This window comes from Festucalex cinctus, chromosome 3, assembly GCF_051991245.1.
Source record: "Festucalex cinctus isolate MCC-2025b chromosome 3, RoL_Fcin_1.0, whole genome shotgun sequence".
NCBI classification, from domain to species: domain Eukaryota; kingdom Metazoa; phylum Chordata; class Actinopteri; order Syngnathiformes; family Syngnathidae; genus Festucalex; species Festucalex cinctus.
Window position 1 is genome coordinate 32,251,470 of NC_135413.1, and position 26,225 is coordinate 32,277,694.

The following is a 26,225-nucleotide window of genomic DNA, read 5'->3' on the forward strand; positions in this document are numbered from 1 at the left end:
TAGGAAAAAAAAAAAATCTGCAGTTTAAATTGACCAGAAACTGAATTGTGCAATCTTTTGACAACACGTAAACGTCTATTTATTGACTTCCATCTACCAAGAATATTACACACGAATACACACATTACACACATTGTTATTTTTAGCACATTTATGAGCACTGCCGCATGAAATCAAGCGTACATGACTATATTTGATGTATTAGTGAGGAAGTGTATTTTATTTATTTTTTTAAATTTTGCTTATATGGTCCAGTCTTCCCTCCAAAAAAAAAAACTACATATTCATTTACATTCAGTTAAGCTATATTTATTATTTTAATTTTGCTTATAATGTGCCAGCCTCCCCCTCCCGAAAAAAAAATAATTTAAATTCAGTTAAACTGTATTTATTTTTTTACATTTTGCTAGTTTCGGCCCTCTTTTTTTAATTTTGGTTATGTTCCAGCCTTCCCACTCCCAAAAAAAAAAAAAAAAAAAAACTGTATTTTTTTTTTATTTTGCTCATTTCACCCTCCCCACCCCCCAAAAAAAATCAATTTAAATTCAGTTAAATTGTATTCTTTTTTTAATTTTGCTTAGAATGTTCCAGCCTCAACAACACCAAAGAAATATTCATTAAAATTTTTAAATTTAGTGAAATTGTATTTTTTATTAATTTTGCTTAAATTAATCACCCCCCCCAAAAAAAAATAAATAAAAAAAATAAATAAATTCATTTAAATTAGTGAAACTGTATTTTTTTTCTTTTATTTTGCTTACAATGTTATTGCTATTTCTAGCACCTTTCCGAGCACGGCGTGCATGAAATAAAGCTTCCATGTCTATATTTGATGTATAAATGAGGAAGTGCAACTCTCGGAAAGCAACTGGTGGCGTTTTCACAGTGTTGCAAGATTTAATCATCGCTCAGTTTGACAGAGAACAGAAAGTAAAACGGATGCCATGTGGTCATTTTTACAGGTCAGTTGACGCCAAACTTGTTTTTTTTGTTTTTTTAAATCTCAGCTGACCTGCATGCAAAATGAAATAAGATCCTAAACAAAAGCTGTACAAAGATAAATCCGTTTGATTGGTCCATGAAACAAGTCAGCGACAAGAATTGAAAGTAAACATTTATTGCCCTGGCGTTCTTCCCTGTAAGAAGTTCAAAAGTGTTTGCCACGCTACAGTTTTCTGATAGCGCCCTAAAATTCTATTTCGGGGGGAAATATTATACACACCAAAGCTGATTTCAAAACTCATTTGTCACCTCCTCTGATTCAGTCACACGTCTCGGCGGTGACGTATTCTTTTTCCGGCGGCTGAGTCGACAACGTGGCGTCATTGGTGAGCGTGACGGCCGATTCTTCCACTTTATTTGCATTGGAGACTTCCGAGGCACTCACGCTGACCTTTGCACTCTCGCTGCAAGCATAAAAGGAAGGATACGGTGACATGTGTCGCTCAGGTTGACTTTGCCATGTTTTACCTGAATTTGTAATCCGGAGGGAGGCTGACACCCAAGCGGTAGTCCTCCCTGGTCCTGGAAATTTGCTTAAGAAGGTCCAAGACGGAGAAAGTGCGCCCGCTGGAGACGTAGCCCAAAAACATCAGTTGCCCTCGGATGTACATCTAACACATTGACATGACATTACGTTTGAAGTGAGCTCATGGATTTGTCTTCAAACAATTGTTTCATTCAATTCAAATAAATAAGCAACTGCTGATTATTATTCTGATCGTTAGTTTTTTTTTTTCATTTAAATTCAGTTAAACTGTATTTGTTTTTTCAATTTTGCTTATAATGTTCCAGTAACCCCCCTCAAAAAAAATTTCATTTAAATTCAGTTAAACTGTATTTATTTTTTTTAATGTTGCTTGTTTCAGCCCCCCCCCAAAAAAAATATTTAAATCAGTTAAACTATTTTTTTTTAATTTTGCTTATGTTTCAGCCTCCCCTCCCCCAAAAAAGATTAAATTCAGTTAAAGTATTTCTTTTACATTTTGCTCATAATGTTTCAGCTTCCCCCAACCATAAAAATATTCATTTAAATTCAGTTAAACTGTATTTATTTTTTTTAATGTTGCTTGTTTCAGCCCCCCCCCCAAAAAAAAAATATTTAAATCAGTTAAACTATTTTTTTAATTTTGCTTATGTTTCAGCCTCCCCTCCCCCAAAAAAGATTAAATTCAGTTAAAGTATTTCTTTTACATTTTGCTCATAATGTTTCAGCTTCCCCCAACCATAAAAATATTCATTTAAATTCAGTTAAACTGCATTTATTTTTTTTGATTTTACTTATAATGTTCCAGTCCTGTATGGCTTCTCAGGCGTTTTATGCAAGATGATTATTTTTGCACTATATACGTGGTGCAGGTTGCGTCCATACTGACCAGGATCATGCCGGCGGCGACGTTGTGTCGATGCTGCAAGAGGATGTTGTCCACGGGGCAGCCCAGCGCCCCCGTGGACACTTCGTACCTCAACAGGCGAAACGAGTCCATCTGGCACTGAACGGCGAAAGAAGTGTGTTGATTTGGCTCGGATGTCAACAGCAAGTTAAGTACAAATGAGTACAAGTGAGTATTGGACATTTTGCCATCTGTGCTCAGGAAGAATATTTTTGTCATTGTTTCAATTTAACAAACGTTATGGTATTTAATTGATGCTAAAAATTCATTTGTACTTTTTACATGACTACATTTCAGTCCGTACTTTTTTACTTTTACTTAAAGTAAATAAGTTGAATCAGTATTAGTATCTGTACTTCTATTTAAGTACTTTTTTTTTTTTTTTTTTTTTTATAAATACAAGTCTTTATTGACAAAACGGGCTTTCAAATAATCATCACACAATTTCATTATTTATTTATTTTCCAATATTTTCTCTGGTACTAATGCATTATTATTTAAAATGAAGATTAAAACTAAGATTGAGGTTAAGATGAACTCGCTCGCAGCCAGCCCAGTTCAAACGTATCTTTCACGTCATGAGTCGTCAATGGCAGCGAACGAGTGAAAAATCTTTTGACGTCATGAGCCGTCAATGGCAGCGAACGAGTGAAACAACGCAATCGCCGCAAATTTGTCACCTGAGCGCAGGGCATGGTCCTCTTCCTGTTGCTCCGGCGGTAGAGCTGCTGGACGGCGTCGTGCTCCAGCGTGACGCCGGGCCTGATGGGCAGCGTGACCACCACCACCAGGATCTGCTGGCTGTGCCGCGGCTGGCCCGTGACGAAGGCGTCGTACTCGGCGTCCAGCAGCACGGGCATCAGCGACGTGCTGCAGCAGCAGCGTTTGGGGGCGGGGCCCGCCGGCCGCTTGAGCAGGGACGCCCGCAGCAGCAGCGGGCACACGGTCAGCGGCACCGACGGCACCAGCGGCGACTGCACGGGCACGCGGGGCAGGTTGCGCAGGCGTGAGTCGGGGTGGTCCGGAAGGACCACTAACCTGGAAAAAAAAAAAAGTGGGCGACGGTTAGAACGTGCACAGAACAGACAATTTGTTTTATGTAACATAGGCTAACGAAAAAACTAAAACTAAAATTCAAAAAACTATTTGGTTAAAGGGATACTTTATTTATTTAGCCATTTTTGGTAGTCAAACATTAATATTTTGTCCATAATAAATTTGCTATTTTCATAATTTTTCATGTACAATTAGTACCTTTAAAAACACATTTTGCAACTTGCTGTCGACTGAAAATGACATCACATACACATCTCATATTTTCCCTTTTAGTGAAAATGAATATCAGCTCCAAATATCAGTTATTGGAGTCCCTTACTAATAATCGTTATCATCGGCCCTGAAAAATGGTATTAGTATCAAGACTTACATTTGGTGGCCCATATACTGCAGTTGACTTTAGTTTTGAAGCGATTACATATTTTAATATTCTTTAATCACTATATCACAATTATTTTTTTTAAGATGTTGAGATGAAATTGGGGTGAATGTGGCCCTCAACTAAAATAAATTTGACGCTCCAGTCCTCTCAACACACTGCAAAATTTGAACATACTACAAACACGGCGGACGCTAGGACGTGACGTCTTACTCCTGTTTGATGTTTCCATGGATACGAAGGGGTCCGATCTGGATCATACTGTGCTCCTTTGTGTTTTTTGCCGGTACCCTGAAACATTCACAACGCATTTGGTTAGCACCCAACTTGAGCAAATGTAAAAAAACAAAAAACAAACCGGAAAATAAAAAAAATGTAAACTTTTTGACTGACTGCCAAACTTTATGGCAAAAAAAAAACACCCCGACGGTGGTAGCCGATTTCCAACATTTTCACCTTCATCTTTTAAAGCAAACAGAATATTGTGCGGTATGACTACATAAATATGGTGGATACCATATGAAAGATTGGATTCCATTCGTTCATGACAAAAAAAAAGTAAGCTTCTACCTAATTCCGTGCTTTAGTAATCACCATTTGAAAATAGGTCATTTGAGAGACATAAGCGAAAATACAAAAAAAATGAAAATAAAACAAGCATTTTGTAAAAAGTTGCACAACAGTGACTTTGACACTAATATTTTTTTGCTTAGTGACACTAAGATGTTGCACTGCCCCATTGAGGGGGAAAAAAAAAAAAAGATGACATCACGTGTGCTCAGGGATCATGTAACGACCAATCATGGTGCAGTTTGCAAACGTCACATGAGCAAGTTACCGGTTTCCTCTGTGATGTCATCTATTGTCATCAAGTGGAAAAAAAAATGTTTTTAAAGCTTTTAATTGAACGCCAAAAATAATCAAGTTATCAAATTAATTCCCGACAAAATATTCACTTTTTTACTGCTGAAAATGGCTCAATGAGTCAAGTGTCTATTTAAGGTTAAAATACAAGTTTGGAATGTTCATAAATGGAAATCAAGGTGTGTTTGTTTTGTTTTTTTCTTTAAAGGGATACTTGACTCAGTGAACAATTTTCAGCAGTAAAAAGTTCATATTTTGTACAGAATCAATGTGTCAACTTCATGATTTTTCATGTACAATTAATACCTTTAAAAAGTCAAATTTTCTACTTGCTGTCGACTGATGATGACATCACCTGTGCTAAGGAAGTAGCTCAGAACACAGGTGGGCCGTGATTGGTCGTGACCTACTTCCTCAGCACAGGTGATGTCATCATCAGTCAACAGCAAGCAGAAAAATGACTTTTTAAAAGGTATTAATTGAACAAGTTACCACATTAATTATACACAAAATATTCACTTTTTACTGCTGAAAAAGGCTCAATTTTTGAATGAAATATGAGTAATTAACCGAAAAATCTCCTAATCGACTGACCTGGTCTTAGTCGGCGCTTCCCGCGGCGCTTTCTTGGCGTGCGGATCGAGTTTCTCGGGCCCTTTGTCTTTGCCCTTGGCCAGCTTGCCGTGGGCCCGATCGGGTGACTTTTTGGCAGCCAGCGCTGACGCATGGGCCCGTTTTTTGGGCTTGGCCTTTGGGGTCTTTGGCTTTTTCTCGCCGCGTCTGATACCTGCGTGCGGACACACACAAGACGGGACCAAATTAACCGGAGACTCTCCGAGATCCGTGTTCTAAGATGCTGCAACTGGAGTGCTGGCTTTTAACTCATTCAAAACCAGAGACGTGTAAAAACGTTTTTTAATACTATTTCCTTCACTCCCAAACGCGTATTTACACATTTTTATAAATGTTTTTTTTAATTATGCAAGAGCATACAGAAGGCTTTGATGCAGCTTCTGACATGTAGTAGCAGGTGGCAGCAGAGTATAAGAGATCAGCTATGTTGCAACAAGCTCCTTTTTGCCAGTGTTTTCACCAGGAATGTGAATATTGATTAAACTTAGCTATATTCGAATGCAAATTGCTGCAAAACATAAACAGATACAAATATACTTTTTTTTTCCTGATGAAAGAAGAGACTCTAATCTTTCTTTTGGTAGGTTCCATGTTTTTATAGCAATAGGGCACAATATTCTGTAGACCTTGCACAATCAGCCAGGAGCAAAGGGGGTTGCTTCAGTGAAAATGGCTGCGAGTGAATGAGTTAATAGTCGTTCATTTCACATGTTTGAAGCGACTTGTTCCAGGTACCGGTGGCGGTGCGATAATAGTCCAGCCAGGCGTCCAGGATGTCTCGTACTTTCTTGCGAAGTTTGGGCACCTCGGCCATCACGTGACATCCTTTCTTCCAACGCGTCAACAAGGTCCCCTCGGACGCCGGCGCCACCGGGAGCGTCTGCTCGTCCTCCTGAGGGGGGGAAGACATGGTCACCTTGCGTACGTACGTACCCCCAAGGTACTAATAAACATCTACATACAGTATAAAATGCGGTGATTTTTTTTTTGTAATTTTGTGTGTACTCGCCCTCAATTTTGGATGATTATTTTTAAAGCAAGAAAATGTGTGCGATTCTTGAGATATGATGGTAATTTTGAGTTACTGTAATTCGTTGACTACTTTAAAAAAAAAAAAAAAAAAAAAAAAAAAAAATTCACATTTTCAGAAAACATAAAAAACAAAAAAAAGTTTCTCAGCTTCAGTTTCCTCACCGTCGCCACTTCCTTTGGCGGGTACGGGATGGCCGTGAGCGGGAGCTGAACTTTGTTGTCTTCACACTTGAAGAACAGCAGAGCGGACGTGCCACTGAGCAGTCGCATCGAGATGCCCTTTGCTAGCTGCAACACACACACCTTACAGGTTGGAGAAACGCGGGAGGCTGAATTTGCCACTTAACTCATTCAAACCCAAAAAGGTGTAAAGACGTTTAATACTTTGTCCTTCACTCCCAAAAACGTATTTATACGTTTTGTTTTTTTTATGCAAGAGCATACAGAAGGCTTTAATGCTGCTTCTGACATGAACAGGTGTCTTAAAGCAATGGTAGTTATTACAAAAAAATGGCCAGCAGGTGGCAGCAGAGTATAAGAGATCAGTCAGGCCATGTTGCAACAAGCTCTTTTTGACAGTGTTTTCATGCTAATTGCTGCAAAAACGGAGACAGATACACAAATATACTTTTTTCCCTTGTGAAAGAAGTGATTCTATCTTTCTTTTGGTAGGTTCCATGTTTTTTTTTTACAGCTATAGAACACAATATTCTGTGGACCTTGCAAAATCAGTCAAAATCCAGTAAAACAGCCGAGAGCAACAGGAAAATGGCTGCGAGTGAATGAGTTAACGTCCTTTTTCTTGGGTATACAAACTGCGCTTCCAGGTGAAGCTACAACAACGCGGAACGTGGCGGAATTCAAAAGTTGACCTTGATGATAATCTTCTCCTGCTCTTCGTTAGTCTTCCAGCACCACTCCTTCTTGAGGTTGCCATCCCGGTCGCACATGAAGCCGCCGTGCTGGTCCCACAAGGCCGTCACCACAGAGCTGGAAAGGGACAACATTTGAATACACTCTTATCAAAAAGAAATAAGTAAGTACATCAAGCTGCGGTGGCGATGAAGCCACCTGACAGGATGCGAGACGGATCCGTGTCCAAACATGGTGACGGTGGCCAGGATGGCGACGGGACTGTAGCTGTCGGTGAACACGTTGGTGCAGAAGCCTCCCGACGGGAGACCCGACGGGCTGTGGCACACGGCCAGGTTGCCCGACGGGTAGCTGACGGGCACGGCGTTAAAGGGGCCAACGGCGTCACAAGAAATCATTTACATGCCAATATTTTGCACCGTGAAATTGAAATTGTTTGTGGATGGAAACATTTTTTTTGTCCAATCAGATTTCAGCCACGTGTGTTGCCATGTCAATTTTAATCTGCCCAGCACGTACAAATACATAAAGCCTAAATACATACAGTACGTATAGGCAACACTTTTTTTGTATTTTTTTTTTATTACTGCTGTCAGTCAATTATCATTTTTAATCATTACTGATCTCTGTAGTTAATTTTCAATTAAATTAATCGCACGTTATATCTGTCATAAATGTACAATAAAGGTTTTCCACACTCACAATATGGTTATGAAATACAAATTTGGTTGTATCATATAGTGGAATGTTAATTTTATAGTAAGTAATTCATATTTATTTTAAGTTAAAAAGATACATTCAAAAGAAGTGTGAATCATTGAGTCATAATTTTGTGTTGAGGAAATTTGTCTGTCACTTGATGGCATTAGTGTTTTATGTTGGACATTGGTGACAGAAACTGTACATTTTTCACATTTTTTCCCGTGGAAACCTTGTAATATTGGCCCATGTAACCTCACCTATAGTATGCAGTGTTTCCCCATTTTTCGTTGGGGCCAGGTTCTATACCCGCAAAAATTGAAATCCGTGAATTTCTCTTTTGTTTAAACTTTCTCAATGTTCAAACCATCATAAATTTGAGAAAATAGGTACATTACTGTAAAAAAAAAAATATATGCATGCAAAATTGCACCCAAAAAAATCTGCAATAAAGCGAGGCCGCGAAAAGTGAACCAGGTTATAGCAAGGGAACACCGTATAGTGTGAATATTGAGTCACAGTTTTATGTTGAGGCAATTCGTCTGCCACTTGATGGCATTAGTGTTTCATGATGGACGTGCTCGCCTACGATATGTCAAATTTTTCCTGTCCTCTCATTGGTTGCAATCTCCCGCTATATCACAGCTTTTTCTAATCAATCATTTCTAAAACAAATAATGTTTTAGATGTTGAATGAACAATGTTGAAATATGTCTACGGTGGATTTTTAAATTGCGTTGAAATTTCAATGTGACGAAAGCTGTTTTTTTTTTTTTTTTTGTAATACATATATGCAGTGCAAAGGATACTATATGAAGGAGGTCCCGTTGGCGACCCGGCAATGCAGTCTCTTGAGCGGCGGCGGCGCCCGCTGAGGTTTGACGTTGTCCACGACGCTGTCGGCTTCGCTGATCGCACTCAGCAGACTGCGGGTCTTAACGCCAACCTTGCCGTTCACGTAGTGGCGGAGGATGGGCGAGCTCGGCACCTGGTCCAACACTCGCGGTTTGATGCTGGACAAAATGTCGACGCTCAGAACCATCGTTCCAATTCCATTTAAATCGTGTCGTTTGTAGGGATGTAACGATAACGGCAATATCGTGATATCGCAATATTAAAACTGCCACGATATATTGTCATGTCAGGATATTAAAAGCAGCACATCTGTTTAAAAAATAAAAAAGTCAGGTTGATTTCCATTTGTACAGTTGTAGCACCCTCTGGTGGCTACTTTTTTAGTGCAGTTTAATTTTCACAAGGCATGTTTTGGCCCTTCGATGTTTGAATCCACGCTAATGGCCAGATGAAGCGGAACCAAGTCAATATGTGGAGGAGCTCAATGTGCGCCTGCATTAGCAAGTAAATGTTGTAATAATTGTTGTTGTAATGTAAAAAAATTAAAAAAAATTAAAAAATGTAAAAATGTAATCTAATGTAAAAATAATGTTTTAAGATTGTTATTGTATGTTCTTTTTAGTAAATTTTGTAACCTATTTTCATTTATTTTTCTTCCTCTGAATGTTAACTACTGTTTCTTGATGCTTATGTGTTGTCTTTCCTTGTGTATAGCACATTGAGTTGCCTTGTGTATGAAATGTGCTATACAAATAAACTTGCCTTGCCTTGTTGTTTTTTAGTGAGAGCTCAATATTGTGACTTTTTTATATATCGCCAACGCCCCCCACAATATCGTGATAGTTATCATATCATGAGCTTCATATCGTGATATCGTATCGTGATGTTTGGATATCATTACATGCCTTGTGGCTAGTGCGGTTTAATTTTCATAAGACATGTTTTGGCCCTTCTATGTTTAAAATACACTAACGGTCAGATGAAGGGAAACATAATATGCTTCTGAATCGAGTCAATATGTGTAGGAACTCAATGTGCGCTTGCATTAGCAAGGAAGTGCCTCGATATAAATATTTATATATATTTATTTTTAATTACTGTAATGTACAAAAGCACAATATTGTGTGTTATTATTATTTTTAGTATGAGCTCATTTTTTACAATATTGTGACCTTTTTTGTATCGCCAATCTCCCCACAATATCGTGATGTTTGGATATCATCACATCCCTAGTCATTTGTTCAAAATTCTGAATTCAATTTGTCTGAGATGTCTTACAATGATAATGTCGCACAATTTGAAAACATTCAATGAAACGTGTTTCATTTCAAACTGACTGCAGTGGACTTGCGCTGGCCTTGAGTCTCTCCACCACCCACTGGCACAGACCCCTGGGAGGAGGCGTGTCTTCAACCAAGGCCTGCAGCGGCAAAGCGTACCAATCTGGACACAAAAAGCAGAATCGCGAGCATAAGACAACAAAACACGTCAGATGCAGACAAACTGCTTCTGCTTCCGCTCCGGCTGGCACCACCCACCTGGATCCTGATTGCTGTTGGCGATGATCTCGTCCATGAGTGTGGGGCTGACGGCTGAATGGGGGCAAATTTCACATTGGACGTAAGAGCAAACACAAAACGTACACAAACAATAAACAAAAGTGTTTAGTTAGCTTTCGACGGGAAAAAATGTTTGCGTTGAAGCACGTTCCACTGGCAACGTACTTACCAGACTCGTCATTTAGTAGAGCGGAATCATCTAATGAGGAAAAATAAAACATCATCAGAAGGCTTTTCGATGAGTTTTAACAAACGGGCATCTAGTGTTAATTTCGTCAACAAAAACGAAACAAAAATAATTTCGTCAACGCATTTTTCACCGGACTAAAACTACAGTAGACTAGACTAAAACCCTCATTAATTCACTTCATAAAAACTGGACTAAAATCTATCTATCTATTTTAGTTCATGAACAAAAACAAGATGAAAATGATATGATTTTGTATTCACAGTGAAAGGTTTAAAAAAAAATAAAATAAAATAAAAAAAAGTAAATTATAGTTATAACAACTTAACATTAATCCAACGGGTATAACGTTCCAACAATGCTAATGCGACTGCAAACTAATGCTGGCTAACTTACTAGCTGATAGCATGGGAGCCATATTAGCCAATAGTTGTTTTGTGAAGTTGTTTTTCCATAAAAAAAAATATGAGAAAATTCTATGTGAAACAGTTTTAGATACGAAAAGGTTCAATATAATCTGCTGACAAAAAAATATATATACACATGGGTAAAATGGTTGTCCTGACTAAAATTAGACCAAGGTTATTTTAGTTAACTTAAATTAAAAAAACAATTTCGTTAACGAAAATGCTTTTCAAAAAACGAAAACTAAATGAAACTATAATTATTATTATATTATTATTATGATTATTATTATGATGATTATTATTGCAGCAGCCAATAGAAAAGCACCTTCAGATGATGTCGTTCCCATGGTGTTTTTTAAAATATTGCGCACAAGTAATAGACATTAAAAAAATAAATAAAACTAATACTGAAACTAACGAAAACTAATAAAAACTAACAGAACCACCCTAAAAACTAATTAAAATTTAAAAAACAAAACAAAATCAAAACTAACTTATATGAAAAATTCCAAAACTATAATAACCCTGAACCCTAGAACAGTTTTTGATGACTAAAACTAGACGAACAAAATTATTATTATTATTTATTTATTTTTTACTGAAATAAAGACTAAAAAGCTAGATTTACAGTGGACTAAAAATGAACTAAATAAAAATGGGATGAGGTTGACTAACTGTGATAAAAACTGGACTCAACAGAGACTAAAATTTCAAAATGGCAGCCAAAATGAACAAGACGAGCATCTTTTTAGAAAGTGATGAATAAATAGCAAGCTGTCCCCGACCTATTGCGTCTTGCATGGCTTTTGCGGCTTTCTTCTGCGCCTTTTTCCTCCTGGCCGCCTTGAGTCGGGCCACCGCATCTTTGTCCGCCTTGTGCAGCTTGAGCGCGGCGTCGGCCGAGTAGTTGAGGATGTCGGCCGCCGGCAGGCAGACGCCGCGGTTGCGGTAGAGCAGGCGACCCAATTCGTTCAGCAAGCGGGGGGCGGCCCGCTTCTGGCTGGCCAGCGGGTCCTCGTTCTCGTCCTCCGCCGAATCATCTTCGCATGTTTCCTCCTTGGTTGAAGTCTCCGGAAAATCCTCAAATTTGATTTTTTTCAGAAGCTTCAATTGTTTGCCATTTTCGGACCTGTCGGACGGCAAAACATACACAATTGTTTTTTTTTTTTTAATTAATTGCCGCCATCTAGTGGTGAACTAATCAATCATTTTCAAAACACTATTAAAATAAGCCAAAAAAAAAAAAAGTTCTATCACATCAATGTACATTTTCTAAGAAAAACTAGAGAAATTTCCGCATAAATTTTGGATGTGACTGCTGACTCTTGCAAGTTGGAAAGCCGCATGCACTGAACAGTTTGCCGAATCCTGTTGAAATCAAGTCACTTCCTGCTGAAATCAGGTCACTTCCTGTTGATTTTAGGCCACTGCCGGGTCACTTCCTGTTGAAATCAGGTCACTTCTGGGTTACTTCCTGTTGAAATTAAGTCACTTCCTGTTTAAATCAGCTCCGTTCCGGGTTACTTCCTGTTGAAATTGGGTCACTTCCGGGTCACTTCCTATTGAAATCAAGTCACTTCCTGTAGAAATCACGTCACTTCCTGTTGATTTTAGGCCATTTCCACGTCACTTCCTGTTGAAATCAGGTCACTTCTGGGTCACTTCCTTTGAAATCAGGTGCAATGCGTCGACCGCCGACAAGTCCCATGATTCGGGGGGCTCACAATTTTTGCTCACGCTAGTTTTTGCTAGCTTCTCCTGCTAGCTTACTATTGTAAGCCCCTCCAGCTAGTTCTTGCTAGCCACGCTTGCTAGCTTCCTCCCTCCAAATGATAATTGGTAGTAGTTGGTGGTAGGCTTGCTTGCCATGTGTTTCAAAATGGTTGAATTCTATTATTTCACCACTAGATGGCACTAAATTATACATACGGTAGCGTGAACGACAACCTCAAAACATCTCAAACTCAAGACACCCGCCCTGATGGTAGGGTGACCTGCAATTTTGCTGAAAATAAATTACAGTATAGCCTACAATAAATTCTCAACAAGAACTACTTGTAACTAATTCAATCACTAGTCAATTTGGTAACCGCTGGTTGTGTTACTAGTTTAGCTAATGCTAAATACAAGGCTCAAAACTGTGTGAATGTCCCGATCGCTCAATGAAAAGTGTTGGTGATTAATAAATGTTTACCTGGGAAATGTATAACATACAAATTAGGTCGAACTGTTTCTTAGGACAGCAATGAACTGTTATGTCAGGTAGTGCAGGTGTACCTAATGTTGTGGCCGGTCATAATGCTATATTTCATAAAACGTACCTTTTTTCCTTCTTCTCTTCTTTGGGTTTCACCACAGTCACAACTTTGCCCTTCTTACTTCGCGGTGGTGCAGGCTGCAACAACAACAAAAGAGCTCAATTTATCATTTAGACAAGTCAACTCGCAGGTGATAGCGAGAAAAAATGGTCCCACCTGGTCGAAGAAATAAATGGGGTAAGGGGACAAGAGCGTCGTCAGCGAAGTCATGTGGAGGAGACGAGCAGTGAGCTGAGAGCTTTTGACGATTACGGCGGCTTCTCTCACGAGTGCGGCCAAGCCGCGTCGACCTCGTCACCAAAGCGACACAGAGCGGACATCGTCAGAGCTATTTTCAGCCCTAACGTCTCCCGAGCAACCGCAGAAGCGCTCGGGAGCGTCCCAATACTGGGAAGAAACTTCTCGGTTTGTTGCTCGGTGGCAAAGTTGGGCGTCGAGACGTCACCTGTGTGGTCGAGCAGTGCCACCGCAGGTCTGCAGAGGGCGCTGCAGGAGAAAATTACATGACTGACGTGCTGGACGCGAATTCTGCCTAGCAACTATTAGCCGCGTAAATGTGTGACGCAAGATGGAAAATAATTACTCGTAATTTTAGTGGACTCCCGTTATTCACGAGCGATATTGACTGAAGCAAAAATCGGCGATGGCAATTATAATGGGGTAGATGCCACGGATTTCCAACTTCCGGGTTTCAACACATCAGCGCCGTTTCCGGCAACTTCTGGCCGCGCTCATCCCGATGGGCGCAGGGGGTCTCAGCTCTCTTACAAGTAAATGCTTCGGACAACTGAGACGGACACACTACACACTCGCACCCGTCGACGGGAACGCGCAACCGATGGGCACAAAGTCCAATACGCATGTATTGGGACGGGGCCCACACGGCGCAAACCGGAACCGGAAACAAAGCAAAAACCCGGAAGTCGGAGGTCCCGCCTCAGTCATTTAAAAAAGTTAAAACTGATTAAAGCATGGGTTGGCCAATAAATGTTCTTCCACCACAAGTGTTCACAAAAATAAAAAATAAAAAATGTGGGGGAAATCCGCGTCTATGTCGAGGTCCATTTTATATCAAAACGTATTTTATTATAATATATGATAAACACTTTGTGCGTTGTATCATTTTATTTGAAAACTGTGTGTAATAAAAGCAAACCCTGTCGGGAGATTCGAAAAGTGGGTGTTGAAATCAAGTTTGTGTGTTGAAATACCCACATTTTATATGATAGTAAGTTTGAATGTTCAACTCTTTTACCGGGAAAGGTGTGTCAATAATTGCTGTGATCAATTCGGGATTTCTTTTTCCCCCACTGGTAAACCAGCACGCTGCATTGACCAACACATGCAGTACACAATGTGGCCACTTGGCGGCTTGCAAGGATAACGCTCGCTCGCTCTCTTTCTTTCTTTCTTTCTCTCTCTCTCCTTCTTTCTTCCTCGCTCTCGTTTTTTCTCTCTCTCACCTCTTCTCACTTTTTCACCGACTTCATTTGTGTCCGAGCTCTCATGTCGGAGCTTCAACTTTTGAACGGGGAGCACCTGGACGAGGACGCGGTCGAAGAGTTGAGGAAGAAGAGGAGGAGGAGGAGGAAGATGAATCAAGGTGAGGGTCATCGTGCACCTTCGATGTGGGACGGACGACGAACTTGACAATTTCAATTCAATTTGTTTTTCTGGAGACACAAACTCACTGGACACTTGATTAGGTGTGTCGCTTTACATTAGTTTAATCCTTTATGAATTTTAATTCATAATAATTAAGGTCGTGAAGAATGAAATGCGACAGTAGCGTCATGTGTATGTTTGAGTCATATATAAACAGTCGAACCCCATTATTTGCGAGTTGGCACCCGAATAGCGAAAAACCACGTATAGATGCCTATTCAAATGTATGTAAAAAATAAAAAAATAAATAAAAAAAAAAGGTATTTTTTTTTAAATCATTTATTTATGCTATGTTTTTCAGATTTTTTAAAAGTTTGTTTTTCCAGAGTATTTTTTTCTGTTTTCGTGGAATAATTTGTTTATTTTTCTGTTATTTTGCAAACTATCACAAAAGAATAATAATAATAAAAAAAAGCATTAAATTATTTTAAGAAACAGTTTTTAAAATAACAGCTAAACAATTTTGAAAAACAAAACAAAAAACGAACACTAAAATTAATAAAAACTTAAAAGTGTTTTCGGAAAAAAAAAAAACAGCAGTAAACTAACAAACCTGCTTTGAAAACTAATTGAAGCTAATAAAACTCTTATAGTAATAAATAATAAAACTATAGTGAAAAATTATATAGGGATGTAACAATAACTGCAAAAATTTACTGTGTATTAATTTATTTAATTTAAATAATTATTAATTTATTAATTTTATTAATACAAAAATTGTATCAATTTATTGTAATGCTTTTATTAGTGCGTCAATATATATATTTATATATTTTATATATTTATATAATATTTATATTTTTAATTGCTGTAATGTATACAAAAACAATATTTTGTGTTTTTTGTTGTTGTTGTATGAGCTCGTTTTTTTATAATATTGTGACCTTTTATATCGCCAAACTCCCCTCCCCACAATATCGTGATAATTATCGTATTGTGACCTTCATATCGTGATATCGTATTGTGATGTTACATCCCTAAAAAATGTCCACACATTTTGTCACCTGGGAAGTGGATGTGGGTTTTCCAACACCTGCAAGTGCAAACAATCGTCACATGTCCGTAGTGTAGCGTAGCGCAGCTTCGAGGCTTTCGTTCAAACCAGCGCAACTTCGCATGCAAGGTGACAAACTCTTCGCAAAATAAAGACGCTCGGGCCAACAATCCGTCCAGCGCAATGGACGTGACGGATGAACTGCGTGTCCTTGAGGACATTGACACCTGCAGCGTGAAAAATTATGCTCGGGCCCTGCCAACTTTTCACCGGGAAAAGTGCAGCTGTTGAAGCAACCGCAACACCGTGCAGGTCTGATGAAAAATCCGCGTTGCATGTTTCAACCTATGCGGGGAAAAAAAAAGCGTGTGTCTTAAAACTCCGTATGGAGGAAAAGTGCGTCATGTTGAGCAAGTTCGACTTTGCAGCCGCGGGGTCGAACGACGCCGAGGGGGATGACGGAGAGGTCGCACAACAGCTGGAGACGACCACGCTGGAGGACAAAGACGAGCGGGACGAGGACGGCCAAGAAGAAGGTAAAATCGCCATCGTCATCGTGGCGACACGCTCACAAGTCAGACGCTAACTTGCGCGGGACGTCGCTTTCGGCAGATAACGACGGCGACAACGCAACTGCCAAGAGGAAGAAGAAGAAGAAGAAAAACAAGAGAGGATGTGAGTGTGTCGTCGTATAGCAATGTTTAGCGTCTGATATTTACAGTACAGGTGTAAAATATAATTAATTAATTTAATTTGAAAATCCTTTTTTAGCAGGCCCCCCGAACAAGGATGAAACTACCAATTTGTCGTTTTTAAGCCGGGTTTACATGGAGACGTTTTAGTCATTCCGATTGAAATGATTCCGAATGAAGATCTCTGGTCACCTGTTTACATGCTCCCCCGTTTAATCGGATCAGCCCCGCGCCAGCCGCGGGACGCACGGACGTCGATCACGTGATTTATCAAGATGGTGTTAATTCGTCATTTAGCACAGTAGATACTGTTAACACTCTTATTGAAGTAACAACTTGATACAAACAAGTTTAAAGTACTTAAAAGCAAGTTCTCCCTTCGTAGACAAGCTCTGGGGAGACGCCGTCATTTTAGTGGGTGGGAACAATGACGTCATGACGCATTTACGCCCAATCAGAGCATGCGCGTTGCAGCACGCAGCCTCTCCATTCCAAATACATGACGCTCGTGTCAAGAGCTGAAAAATATTTCAAACATGCCAGCAATAATCAAAAACCGTGTACATGTACAAACATAAGTGCTAATAAACAAACTATTAAACAAATGTACCTTTTTTTGCCTCTTCGGAGGGGCAATATAAAACAGGAGCGCCGCAACAAACTTTTCCAGCGTACTTACGCTATCAAGCTATCTTATGTACAAACAGCACTAAACAGGAAGTGCCCCTTCAAAACAAAAGCATTGTCCCAAAACCGAATGTGACGACTTACAACGTAATTTTCAAAATAAAACACAACCAAATCTCTGGTAAGAAAATATGATTATGGCTATTTACAGTACAATTTGTTAGCGTATTTCCTTTCCTCACAGCGAAGGGACAGACTGACCCTCCGTCCGTCCCCATTTGCCAGCTTTATCCCAACGGCGACTTCCCCAAGGGAGAGGAGTGCGAATATCCGCCCTCAAAAGACGGGTACACATCCACGGCCTTCGCCGCTTTGCGCTTATTTGTAAACTCGTAGTAACGCGCGGGTCCCCGCGGTCAGGCGCAGTGCGGCGTGGCGGACGTCCAGCGAGGAGAAGCGAGCGCTGGACTCGGCCAGCCAGGAGACGTGGAGCGACTTCAGGCAGGCGGCCGAGGCCCACCGCCAGGTTCGCGCCTACGTCAGGAGCTGGATCAAGCCGGGCATGAGCATGATTGACATCTGGTGAGCACTTACACTGCGTGAAGATCGTCTTTCTTTTGTTTTGTTTCTTAAACTAGCGCCAAACGTTAATTGTGAACAGAAAAACAGGGGAGGAGAAGCGGCAGCAAAACAGGCCAAAATCCTGATGGAAGGCAGGTCAAAAAGCTAATTTCTTACGAGCTGTGTTGCTTCTTTTTGTTTTGTTTTTTTCGTGCCAGCGAGAAGCTGGAAGATTGCTCCCGGAGGCTGATCAAGGAGAACGGGCTGAAGGCGGGCTTGGCCTTCCCCACCGGCTGCTCCATCAATCACTGCGCCGCCCACTACACGCCAAACGCGGGCGACCCCACCACGCTACGCTACGACGACGTCTGCAAAATCGACTTTGGAACGCACATCAACGGTTAAAAACCATTCGGAAAATGTGTCGGACGGTGTGACTTCCTAGCTACCAAAACTTTGCCATCGGGCCCCGCCCTGCTGCAAATTCTGCCTAGCAACAAGAAGCCATGTTTGTATAATTTGCCAAAAGAAGATACTCGTGGTGTCAAAATTAGTGCATTAATTTAAAGTTCCTTTTAAGCGCCCCTTGGAAAATATGTACTGGGGGAATTCCAGTTGCAAGGCAGCAGCGGGGTTATGATAGTTTTTTTATTTTTCATTTTAGTTAGTTTTGATTTTATTTTGTTTTTTTAAATGAGGTTTCAGTCATTTTCAGGGTGGTTCTGTTAGTTTTAGGTATTTAATAAATGCTTAGTTTTAGTATTAGTTTTAGTTTTTAAAATAATGTGTTTTACTTGTCCGCATTATTTAAAAAAAACAGCATGGGAGCGACGTCATCTGAAGGTGCTTTTCTATTGGCTGCTGCTAGATGATGTCACTTTTGTGTGACACACTTTCAACCGTCCTTATTCCGGATAATATTAAAATAAATCTACTTAAAATCACTTTTCAAATCATCTTCAAATGATCGCGCATTAAATTAATTACCAAAGACTAAAACAAAGGACATTTTTGCTATAATTATAATTAGTTTTAGCTGGTTTGGAAAACATAAAATGCAGTTTCAGTTTGTTTTCGTTTTTTTAAAAAAGTATTTTCGTTTTGATTTTATTCACAAATTTCTTTTGAATTATAATTTTATTTTTGTCATTAGTTTTATTTAACTAAAGTAACCTTGCGCAGCAGACACGTCCATGTCAAAATTTAGCAAAAAATAAATAAAATTAAATGTAATAATAATGCATATATTTGTGGAGACTGGGGTCAAGTTGTATTTTACAATTTTAAAAATGTGCAAAATGTTACTTCATTTGAAAGATGAGATAGCTCTTAATATGAAAAGAAAAATGCACTGAGCTGTCAGCAGCGTCTTACAAATGCAATTATGCCATCTAGTGGCAGAAAAATTACCTCAAAACAAATACATCTTTTTAATTATAACTAAATTTTAGGAATTATTAGGCAATTACTATATCAATGATTAAAAGATGCAGCCATATTTCTATTTAAAATTATTCCCCACTTTTACATACTTTTTAAGAGTATGAAAACTTTGAAAAAAACCTATTGTGTATATATATATATATATATATATATATATATATATATATATATTTTCTTGTTTATTAAGAACAGATATAACATTTGCGATTAATTGTGAATTAACTTTTGAAGTCATGATTAATTACAATTAAAAAATACATCAGCTTTTTGTCAAAGTATGCAAATCAGTAGGAATTAATGTTTTATGTTTTTTTTTTTTTTTTCTGGTGTAGCTACCATTTATGATTGATATTTAAATAATATTTATGTTTGCGTTCCCCTGCCAGGTCGGATAATCGATTGCGCCTTCACCGTCACTTTCAATCCAAAATACGACAAACTGCTGGAAGCTGTGAGAGATGCGACAAACACCGGCATCAAGGTAACTCCGCCCCCCACACCGGTTCAATTGTGTAACAAAAGACAAATCCGAACACGCACGCTCCAGTGCGCAGGTATCGACGTGCGCCTGTGCGACATCGGCGAGACCATTCAGGAGGTGATGGAGTCCTACGAAGTGGACATCGACGGCAAAACGTATCAAGGTGATGATGATGATGATGATGATGATGATGATGATGACCACGCAGGTCGTTTGGTATTCTCTTGCGCGGATGCGCTGACGTTTGCGCTCATTGGCCGACTCCTGTTGCAGTTAAGCCAATCAGGAACCTGAACGGTCATTCCATTGGACAGTACAGGATACACTCGGGGAAGACCGTCCCCATCGTCAAAGGCGGAGAGGCCACCCGGATGGAGGTGAGCGCGGTACACACGTATCGATAATCACGATAAATCTCAAATGTTAAACCTGTTCAATATTTATCATCATCAATAAATAAATTAGGTAATTCTTTTTTTTTTTTTTTTTTTTTTTAAATAATTCCTGGAAAAGCTAATCATTTTTACTAGTGGTTAATATAAATTAGACATTTGTTTTTTCTTTAATAATTCCTGGAACTAGGAGGAGCGCCTCATAAGAGTGGCGGGGAAATCAACAGAAGTCTACAGGCAAAAAAAGACTCATGAGCTTAGTTTCTTCTTCTTATTATTATTATTATTATTATTATTATTATTATTATTTATTTTTATTATTATTTTATTACATTATTTTTAATTAATATTTTTATATATTATATATACTTATGTATTATGAATTTATATTATATTTATTTATATTATTTTATTATAATATTGTGAATTCTTCTTTTTTATTTTTAGTATTTTTTTTATTATTTATTGATATTTATATATTATTTTATTTATTATTATTATTTTATTTATTTATTTGTTTTTTTTAAAATTAGTTTTATTGTAGATTATCGTGGATTTATGACCTGAGCAATATATGAATAATCGCGGTATCGTCATATTATGAGATAATCATTATTGTGAGCCTTGTATCGCATATCATATCGTATCGTGAGGTTCCCACCCCTAGTATTGATTAGGGTGTAACAAAAAACGGTTGGAATTAAAAATAAAAATAAAAATAAAGAATCGCTTTTGATTTAAAAGATGCGAGTGGATCCAATTGAACCGATTTGAATCGGTCCACTTCAAAATCGGCTTTTATTGGAGAGATGCAAACCCCCTCGTATTGATTGTTTCCGTAATTATGATGTGATTATGGTGGTATTCATGTTTCAAATGTGTCTCGTTGCAATTGCGGTCAGATTTGAGCAAGTCGTCGCTTTAATTGCGCCTTTAATGGAATGAAATTAAGCGGCTGGCGACACGTGTCGGGCCCTCGTTTTTCTCCTGGCGTCTGTGGGAGGAAAACGAGGACGAAAGACCTCAAGGTCCTGCGTCGGCTCCTTTGCTGCAGTGTGGCAAGCCGAGGTGACTTTTATCTGGACGCAAACGATGTCAATTGGCAAGCTGCAGCGTCAAGCTTTTTTTCTCCTCAAGTGCAGAACTGCACTCGGCTGGCCAGGACAACACAAACGGGCCTGCTGATGTGGCAGCTTTGCATCGGGGCCCGCTTAGCTAAGTGTGTGTGTGTGTGCGTGTGCGTGCGTGTGCTTGCAGTGGCTGGGTGGGCCGCGAGGCTGCGAGGGATCAGATTATCAAAGTCGGCGTTATCAGCTGGCGTGAAGACGAGCTGCGTGCTGATTCACGCTCACAATTATTTTTTCCCATGTAGAAAATGTGTAGCGCCTGATAACTAGCATCAGGTATTGTCCAATTGTTTATGATATTCTATGTAACATAAATCATTTTTTAACAAATGTATTTTACAAATAGAAGACTGTTTTAACCTCTTTTGTTGTGGTGGTGAACAAAAAAAATAGATATGTAATGGACATAAAGAAGCTAAAAGAGATGATGATCATGAATGCTAACAATCCATCCATGTGGAAATGTCGCTAAAAAGAAAACGCCGCACACAACTTTGAGTGCTAATGCTAACCAAGGTTGTTTTAGTTAACTAAAACAAACGAAAAAACTACAATTCAAAAAACAATTTCATTAACGAAATAAAATTAAAACGAAAATGCTTTTTAACTCATTCACTGCCATTGACGGAAAAAGACGTCAAATGATGCATTTTTTTGTTGGTCTGGCAATGAATGTGTTAAAAAACTAAAACTAACTATAAATATAGCAAAAATGTCCTCCGTTTTCATCTTTGGTAATTAATTTCATGCATGAGATTTTGGGGATGATTTTAAAGTGATTTATTTTGATATAAACCGGAATAAAGACGTTTGAAGGTATGTCACACAGAAGTGACATCATCTAGCAGCAGCCAATAGAAAAGCACCTTCAGATGACGTCGCTTCCATTGTGTTTTTTAAATATTGCACACAAGTAATACACACAACTTTTTTGAAAAAAACTATTGTGAAAAGGTCTGCATATTATTGTGGATTTTTTTGCTCATAAGACATTGTGGGTGCGTTTATTTTGTTCCGTTTTGTTGTTGTCGCTCCTCAGGAAGGTGAAGCTTACGCCATCGAGACGTTCGGCAGCACGGGCCGCGGCGCCGTCTACGATGATATGGAGTGCTCACATTACATGAAAAATTTCAACGTGGGACACGTACCCATAAGGTTTGGCTTGGAAACAAATAATAAATAATTTGTTGGAAAAAAAAAATTACTCAGATAAAAGTAGTATGGAGGACCAAAACTGCCAATATTAAAAAATTAATAAATAGATAAAAGTTAAAATAAAAACTGATATAAAATATACAATTTAAAAATTAAATACAAAATAAATCATATAAAAGGAAATAAAAACATAAAAAATATGTATATAGTGTTCCCTCACTATAACATGGTTCACTTTTCACGGTCTCGCTGTTTCACGGATTTTTTCATGTTTTTTTTTTTGTTTTTGTTTTTTTTTACAGTAATATACCTATTTTATAAAAATTTATGAAGATTTGAACACTGGTTGCTTTTGAATCAACTTTTGTTATCGTTTTTCAATTTATATTATTATTATTATTTTCATTATTATATATTTATTGGTTTGTTTATTATTATGGCAGTTTTGGTCCTCCTAGTTACATAAATAAAAGTAAAAATAAATAATAAAAACGAGATTCTAAAAATAAATATAAAAATAAATGTGAGCAGAGCATTTTTATTTATTGACTAACATTTAATTATTTTTAGATATTAATTGTCTTTCCAGATTTATTTTTTTAATATTTATACTTTTTTTTTAAATCAATTTTTGTTTTTATTTTTCAATTTATATTATTTTTTAATGTATTTTTATGTCCATTTTTATTTTCACTTTTATTCATTTATTTGTTCATTATTGTGGCAGTTTTGGTCTTCCACACTATTTTCACCTTTTACTTTTATTTTTGGTTTAATTATATTTATATATTAATTTTGTCTTTCCACATTTATTTTTAGTATTTACATTTATTTTTTTTAATCTTTTTTTTTTGGTTTTGGTTTTCAATTTAGAATATTTTTTATTGTTTTAATTATATTTTTATTTTCACTTTATTTATTTAGTTTTTTATTATTTTAGCCGTTTTGGACCTCCACACTATTTTTACCTTTTACTTTTATTTTTGGTTTAATTATATTTTTATTAATTTTGTCTTTCAACATTTATTTTTAGTATTTATATTTATTTTTTGAATCATTTTTTTTTTATTGTTTTTGTTTTTCAATTTATATTATTATTATTTTTTAAATTATATTTTCACATCCATTTTTATTTTCACTTTATTTATTTAGTTGTTTATTATTTTAGCAGTTTTGGACCTCCATACTATTTTTACCTTTTACTTTTATTTTTGGTTTAATTATATTTAGATATTAATTTTGTCTTTCCACATTTATTTTTAGTATTTATATATTTTTTTAATCAATTTTTATTTTGTTTTTCAATGTATATATTATTTTTTAAAATTATATTTTCATATCCATTTGTATTTTTAGTCGTTTATTATTTGAGCAGCGTTCCAGGCAACGTATTGAGTGACATACTGATTTTCAATGACGCCTTTGAATTTGTAAGGAAAAACTGCCAATACCGCGGTTGTGACTTTTTCCCATCTCGGCACAGACTAGCGCGGAGCAAGCACCTGCTGAACGTGATCAACGACAACTTCGGCACGCTGGCGTTCTGCCGCCGCTGGCTGGACCGGCTGGGCGAGAGCAAGTACCTGCTGGCGCTGAAGAACCTGTGCGACCTGGGCATCGTGGACCCCTACCCGCCTCTCTGCGACGTCAAGGGCAGCTACACGGCGCAGTACGAGCACACCATCCTGCTCAGGCCCACCTGCAAGGAGGTGGTCAGTCGGGGTTGCGACTACTAACGGAAAAAGAAAAGAAAAAAAAAAGACACACCTGTTACAATGCGAAATTGTTTCATGGAATTGTATCTTCATTTGTTCCTCGAGAGCCGCTGTCCTGCCTGTTTTAAATGTCTCCCTCTGCGGATCTCACTCTGCTTCATCTATCCTTCCTTCCTTGCTTCCTCTCTTTAGTTTTTCCTCTGGTCTCTTGAGATCTCCCGAATCTGTTGGAATTTCGAGGTTTCTGGGGTTGGTGAAAGATTCTGGTTTTGTAACCCTGTGGCTGGCAGGTGGTGTCTGGTTTCACTTTTAATCCTCTTTCTTTCCTTTGATCTTTCCTCTGGTTCTCCTGACCTTCTGAACTTCACAACTCTGGCGAGACTCTGAAGTATCCGGTTAAGGTTAAATTAGGTTTCAGGTGAATTCATGAGCACAAATTCAAGTCAAGTCTAGAAAAAAAGAATTAAAAAAAGAGAGAGCGATGATGATGATGATATGTTGAATCGGTAAGACTGCCGAATGAACAATTCTGAGCTCTCAAAAAAACAACAACAACAAAAAAAAAAAGTCTCCCTCCTCCAACAACACCTGACTCAAATGGTCAGCTCGTCAGCAAGTTCTGTAGAAGCCTGATAACAAATCCTGATCATTGAATCAGGTGTGTTGGAAGAGGGGAAACATTGAAAACAAGCAGGACAGCAGCTCTCAAAGACCCGAGATTTGTTTACTTCTCCAAATGAAACTAAGTATACACATAAATTATATGACATATAATATACACACATATGTAAGTTGGACACAATACTGAGTGTTGATGAACTACTTAAATATGCAACGAGAAATGTATGCAAAAAGATCATGCCTATTTCTGTATTAAAATGATCTTTTGTAAAATTCAATTTTCTTGACAAACAAAACATTATTCACAATGTATGTAGTAAATCTATGGTCAGAATATGAGACTGAAATTATTTATCATATTATGATTTAGTGAGCTGGACGGGCAAATGCTGTGAAAAGTGTAAAATGTTGAAAACATTTGATCTGGAATAGTGTGAAACAACCACATCCCCTATATTTGTAATAAATGTTAATAATTATAACAATACATTGTATTTTACACATTTCAGAAAGTAATGGTAAGAAAAACATGTAATCAATAAAATCAAATTAGATTTAAAAAAAAAATGATAGGACTGACATTATTCTATGCATATTCATAGAGGAATAAAGTCCCGTTTCGTTTCAATACATAATTTTTTAAATTACTCTTTCCTGAATGAAAGGCATAATATTACATAAATAAAAGTTGTATTTTTCAAATACACTTGGTAAATGATTTTCTTCCCTCGTTTAATTTAGACTTGAATGTAATCTTGGAAAAAATACAGCGAAAAAATTGTCATCCTAACAAAATGCACCTTTGTTCACGGTTAAAATTGTCCATTGGAAACATTTACAACTTTATTCTCATAACTGTATCATTTTTATGGTCGATTTATCTTGTTCAGTCAAAAAGGGGGCGACAGTCTTGTACACATGCACAATGAAATAACATCAATTGCAAGAAGTGTATGAAATAAAGGTGAGAAAAACTGTATTATGTACATGAACCTCTCCCTGCCTACTCATTTTTCAATAAAGGGTCACAAACGGTGAAAACTTTACAATACTACCACCTACTGGTTCATTGAATACATTTATAAAAGTGTATGTTACTGTTGTTATGGGTTGTGATAACAAGCAAAAGTAGACTTGGCGTCTTAAGCATTTTTTTGACGTAGATATTAGCTTGAATTCGATTCAGCTCATTTGAAAGTAATACTGCTACTTACGAACGACAATGTCACAAACAAATGGATTACGACGTCACACACAATTGGTTACCTGGGATGTTGTCAAGTTTAGGTAATTACTAGTCAACTTTACCGATGTTGTTCACTTTTCTGGAGACAAAGAAGCACGACGAGGCGTGTTCATTTTCATGCTTTGGTATGCTAGCTAACGTTAGCACGAGACGCTAAAGTTAAGCTAGGACAAGCTTCCGCTTCTTTGTGACGCTACGAGACAAGTTTTTTTTTTTTTTATGTTGTGTTTTTCCACGGTTCGTTGAGTCTA

General features: G+C 37.9%; 2 protein-coding genes across 5 annotated transcripts; one reads left to right on the top strand and one right to left on the bottom strand.

The window, feature by feature from the left end:
- Positions 1-1,096: 1,096 nt before the first annotated feature.
- LOC144016488 (uncharacterized protein C3orf20-like) lies at positions 1,097-26,145 on the bottom strand. 4 transcript variants are annotated; one of them, XM_077517687.1, is made up of 20 exons: positions 25,995-26,145; positions 24,227-24,556; positions 23,976-24,124; positions 13,412-13,741; positions 13,259-13,332; positions 11,723-12,066; positions 10,513-10,542; positions 10,323-10,376; positions 10,122-10,227; positions 8,739-8,942; positions 7,429-7,581; positions 7,230-7,347; positions 6,520-6,645; positions 6,061-6,217; positions 5,287-5,479; positions 4,042-4,119; positions 3,074-3,431; positions 2,376-2,492; positions 1,471-1,613; positions 1,097-1,406 (listed from the first exon to the last, which is right to left on the bottom strand). In XM_077517687.1, the coding sequence occupies exons 4-20, from the start codon at positions 13,463-13,465 to the stop codon at positions 1,262-1,264; spliced, it is 2,454 nt and encodes an 817-aa protein (XP_077373813.1). In that variant the 5' UTR covers positions 13,466-13,741; positions 23,976-24,124; positions 24,227-24,556; positions 25,995-26,145; the 3' UTR covers positions 1,097-1,261. The 4 variants fall into 4 exon arrangements, with proteins under 4 accessions (XP_077373813.1, XP_077373814.1, XP_077373812.1 ...); XM_077517688.1 differs by having other exon boundaries at positions 23,976-24,091; positions 24,160-24,556; XM_077517686.1 differs by lacking the exon at positions 24,227-24,556.
- Positions 14,586-25,705, top strand: LOC144016490 (methionine aminopeptidase 2-like). The gene is made up of 11 exons (XM_077517694.1): positions 14,586-14,858; positions 16,343-16,450; positions 16,527-16,589; positions 17,478-17,580; positions 17,654-17,815; positions 18,013-18,194; positions 19,624-19,718; positions 19,785-19,881; positions 19,992-20,095; positions 22,277-22,392; positions 23,876-25,705. Exons 1-11 carry the CDS (start codon positions 14,762-14,764, stop codon positions 24,126-24,128), a joined length of 1,380 nt encoding a protein of 459 aa, XP_077373820.1. The 5' UTR covers positions 14,586-14,761; the 3' UTR covers positions 24,129-25,705.
- Positions 26,146-26,225: the final 80 nt, after the last annotated feature.

Bases quoted from the DNA above. Each gene is read 5' to 3' on its own strand.
- LOC144016490 (XM_077517694.1), top strand. From the start codon at position 14,762: ATGTCGGAGCTTCAACTTTTGAACGGGGAGCACCTGGACGAGGACGCG. The intron at 17,581-17,653 runs GTACACATCCAC...CCCCGCGGTCAG, and splicing joins TATCCGCCCTCAAAAGACGG to GCGCAGTGCGGCGTGGCGGA. The intron at 19,719-19,784 runs GTAACTCCGCCC...CGCACGCTCCAG, and splicing joins CGACAAACACCGGCATCAAG to TGCGCAGGTATCGACGTGCG.
- LOC144016488 (XM_077517686.1), bottom strand. From the start codon at position 13,465: ATGACTTCGCTGACGACGCTCTTGTCCCCTTACCCCATTTATTTCTTC. The intron at 10,377-10,512 runs GTAAGTACGTTG...GCCCCCATTCAG, and splicing joins TCTACTAAATGACGAGTCTG to CCGTCAGCCCCACACTCATG. The intron at 8,943-10,121 runs GTCAGTTTGAAA...CATTTTGTCCAG, and splicing joins GCCAGCGCAAGTCCACTGCA to CATCAAACCGCGAGTGTTGG.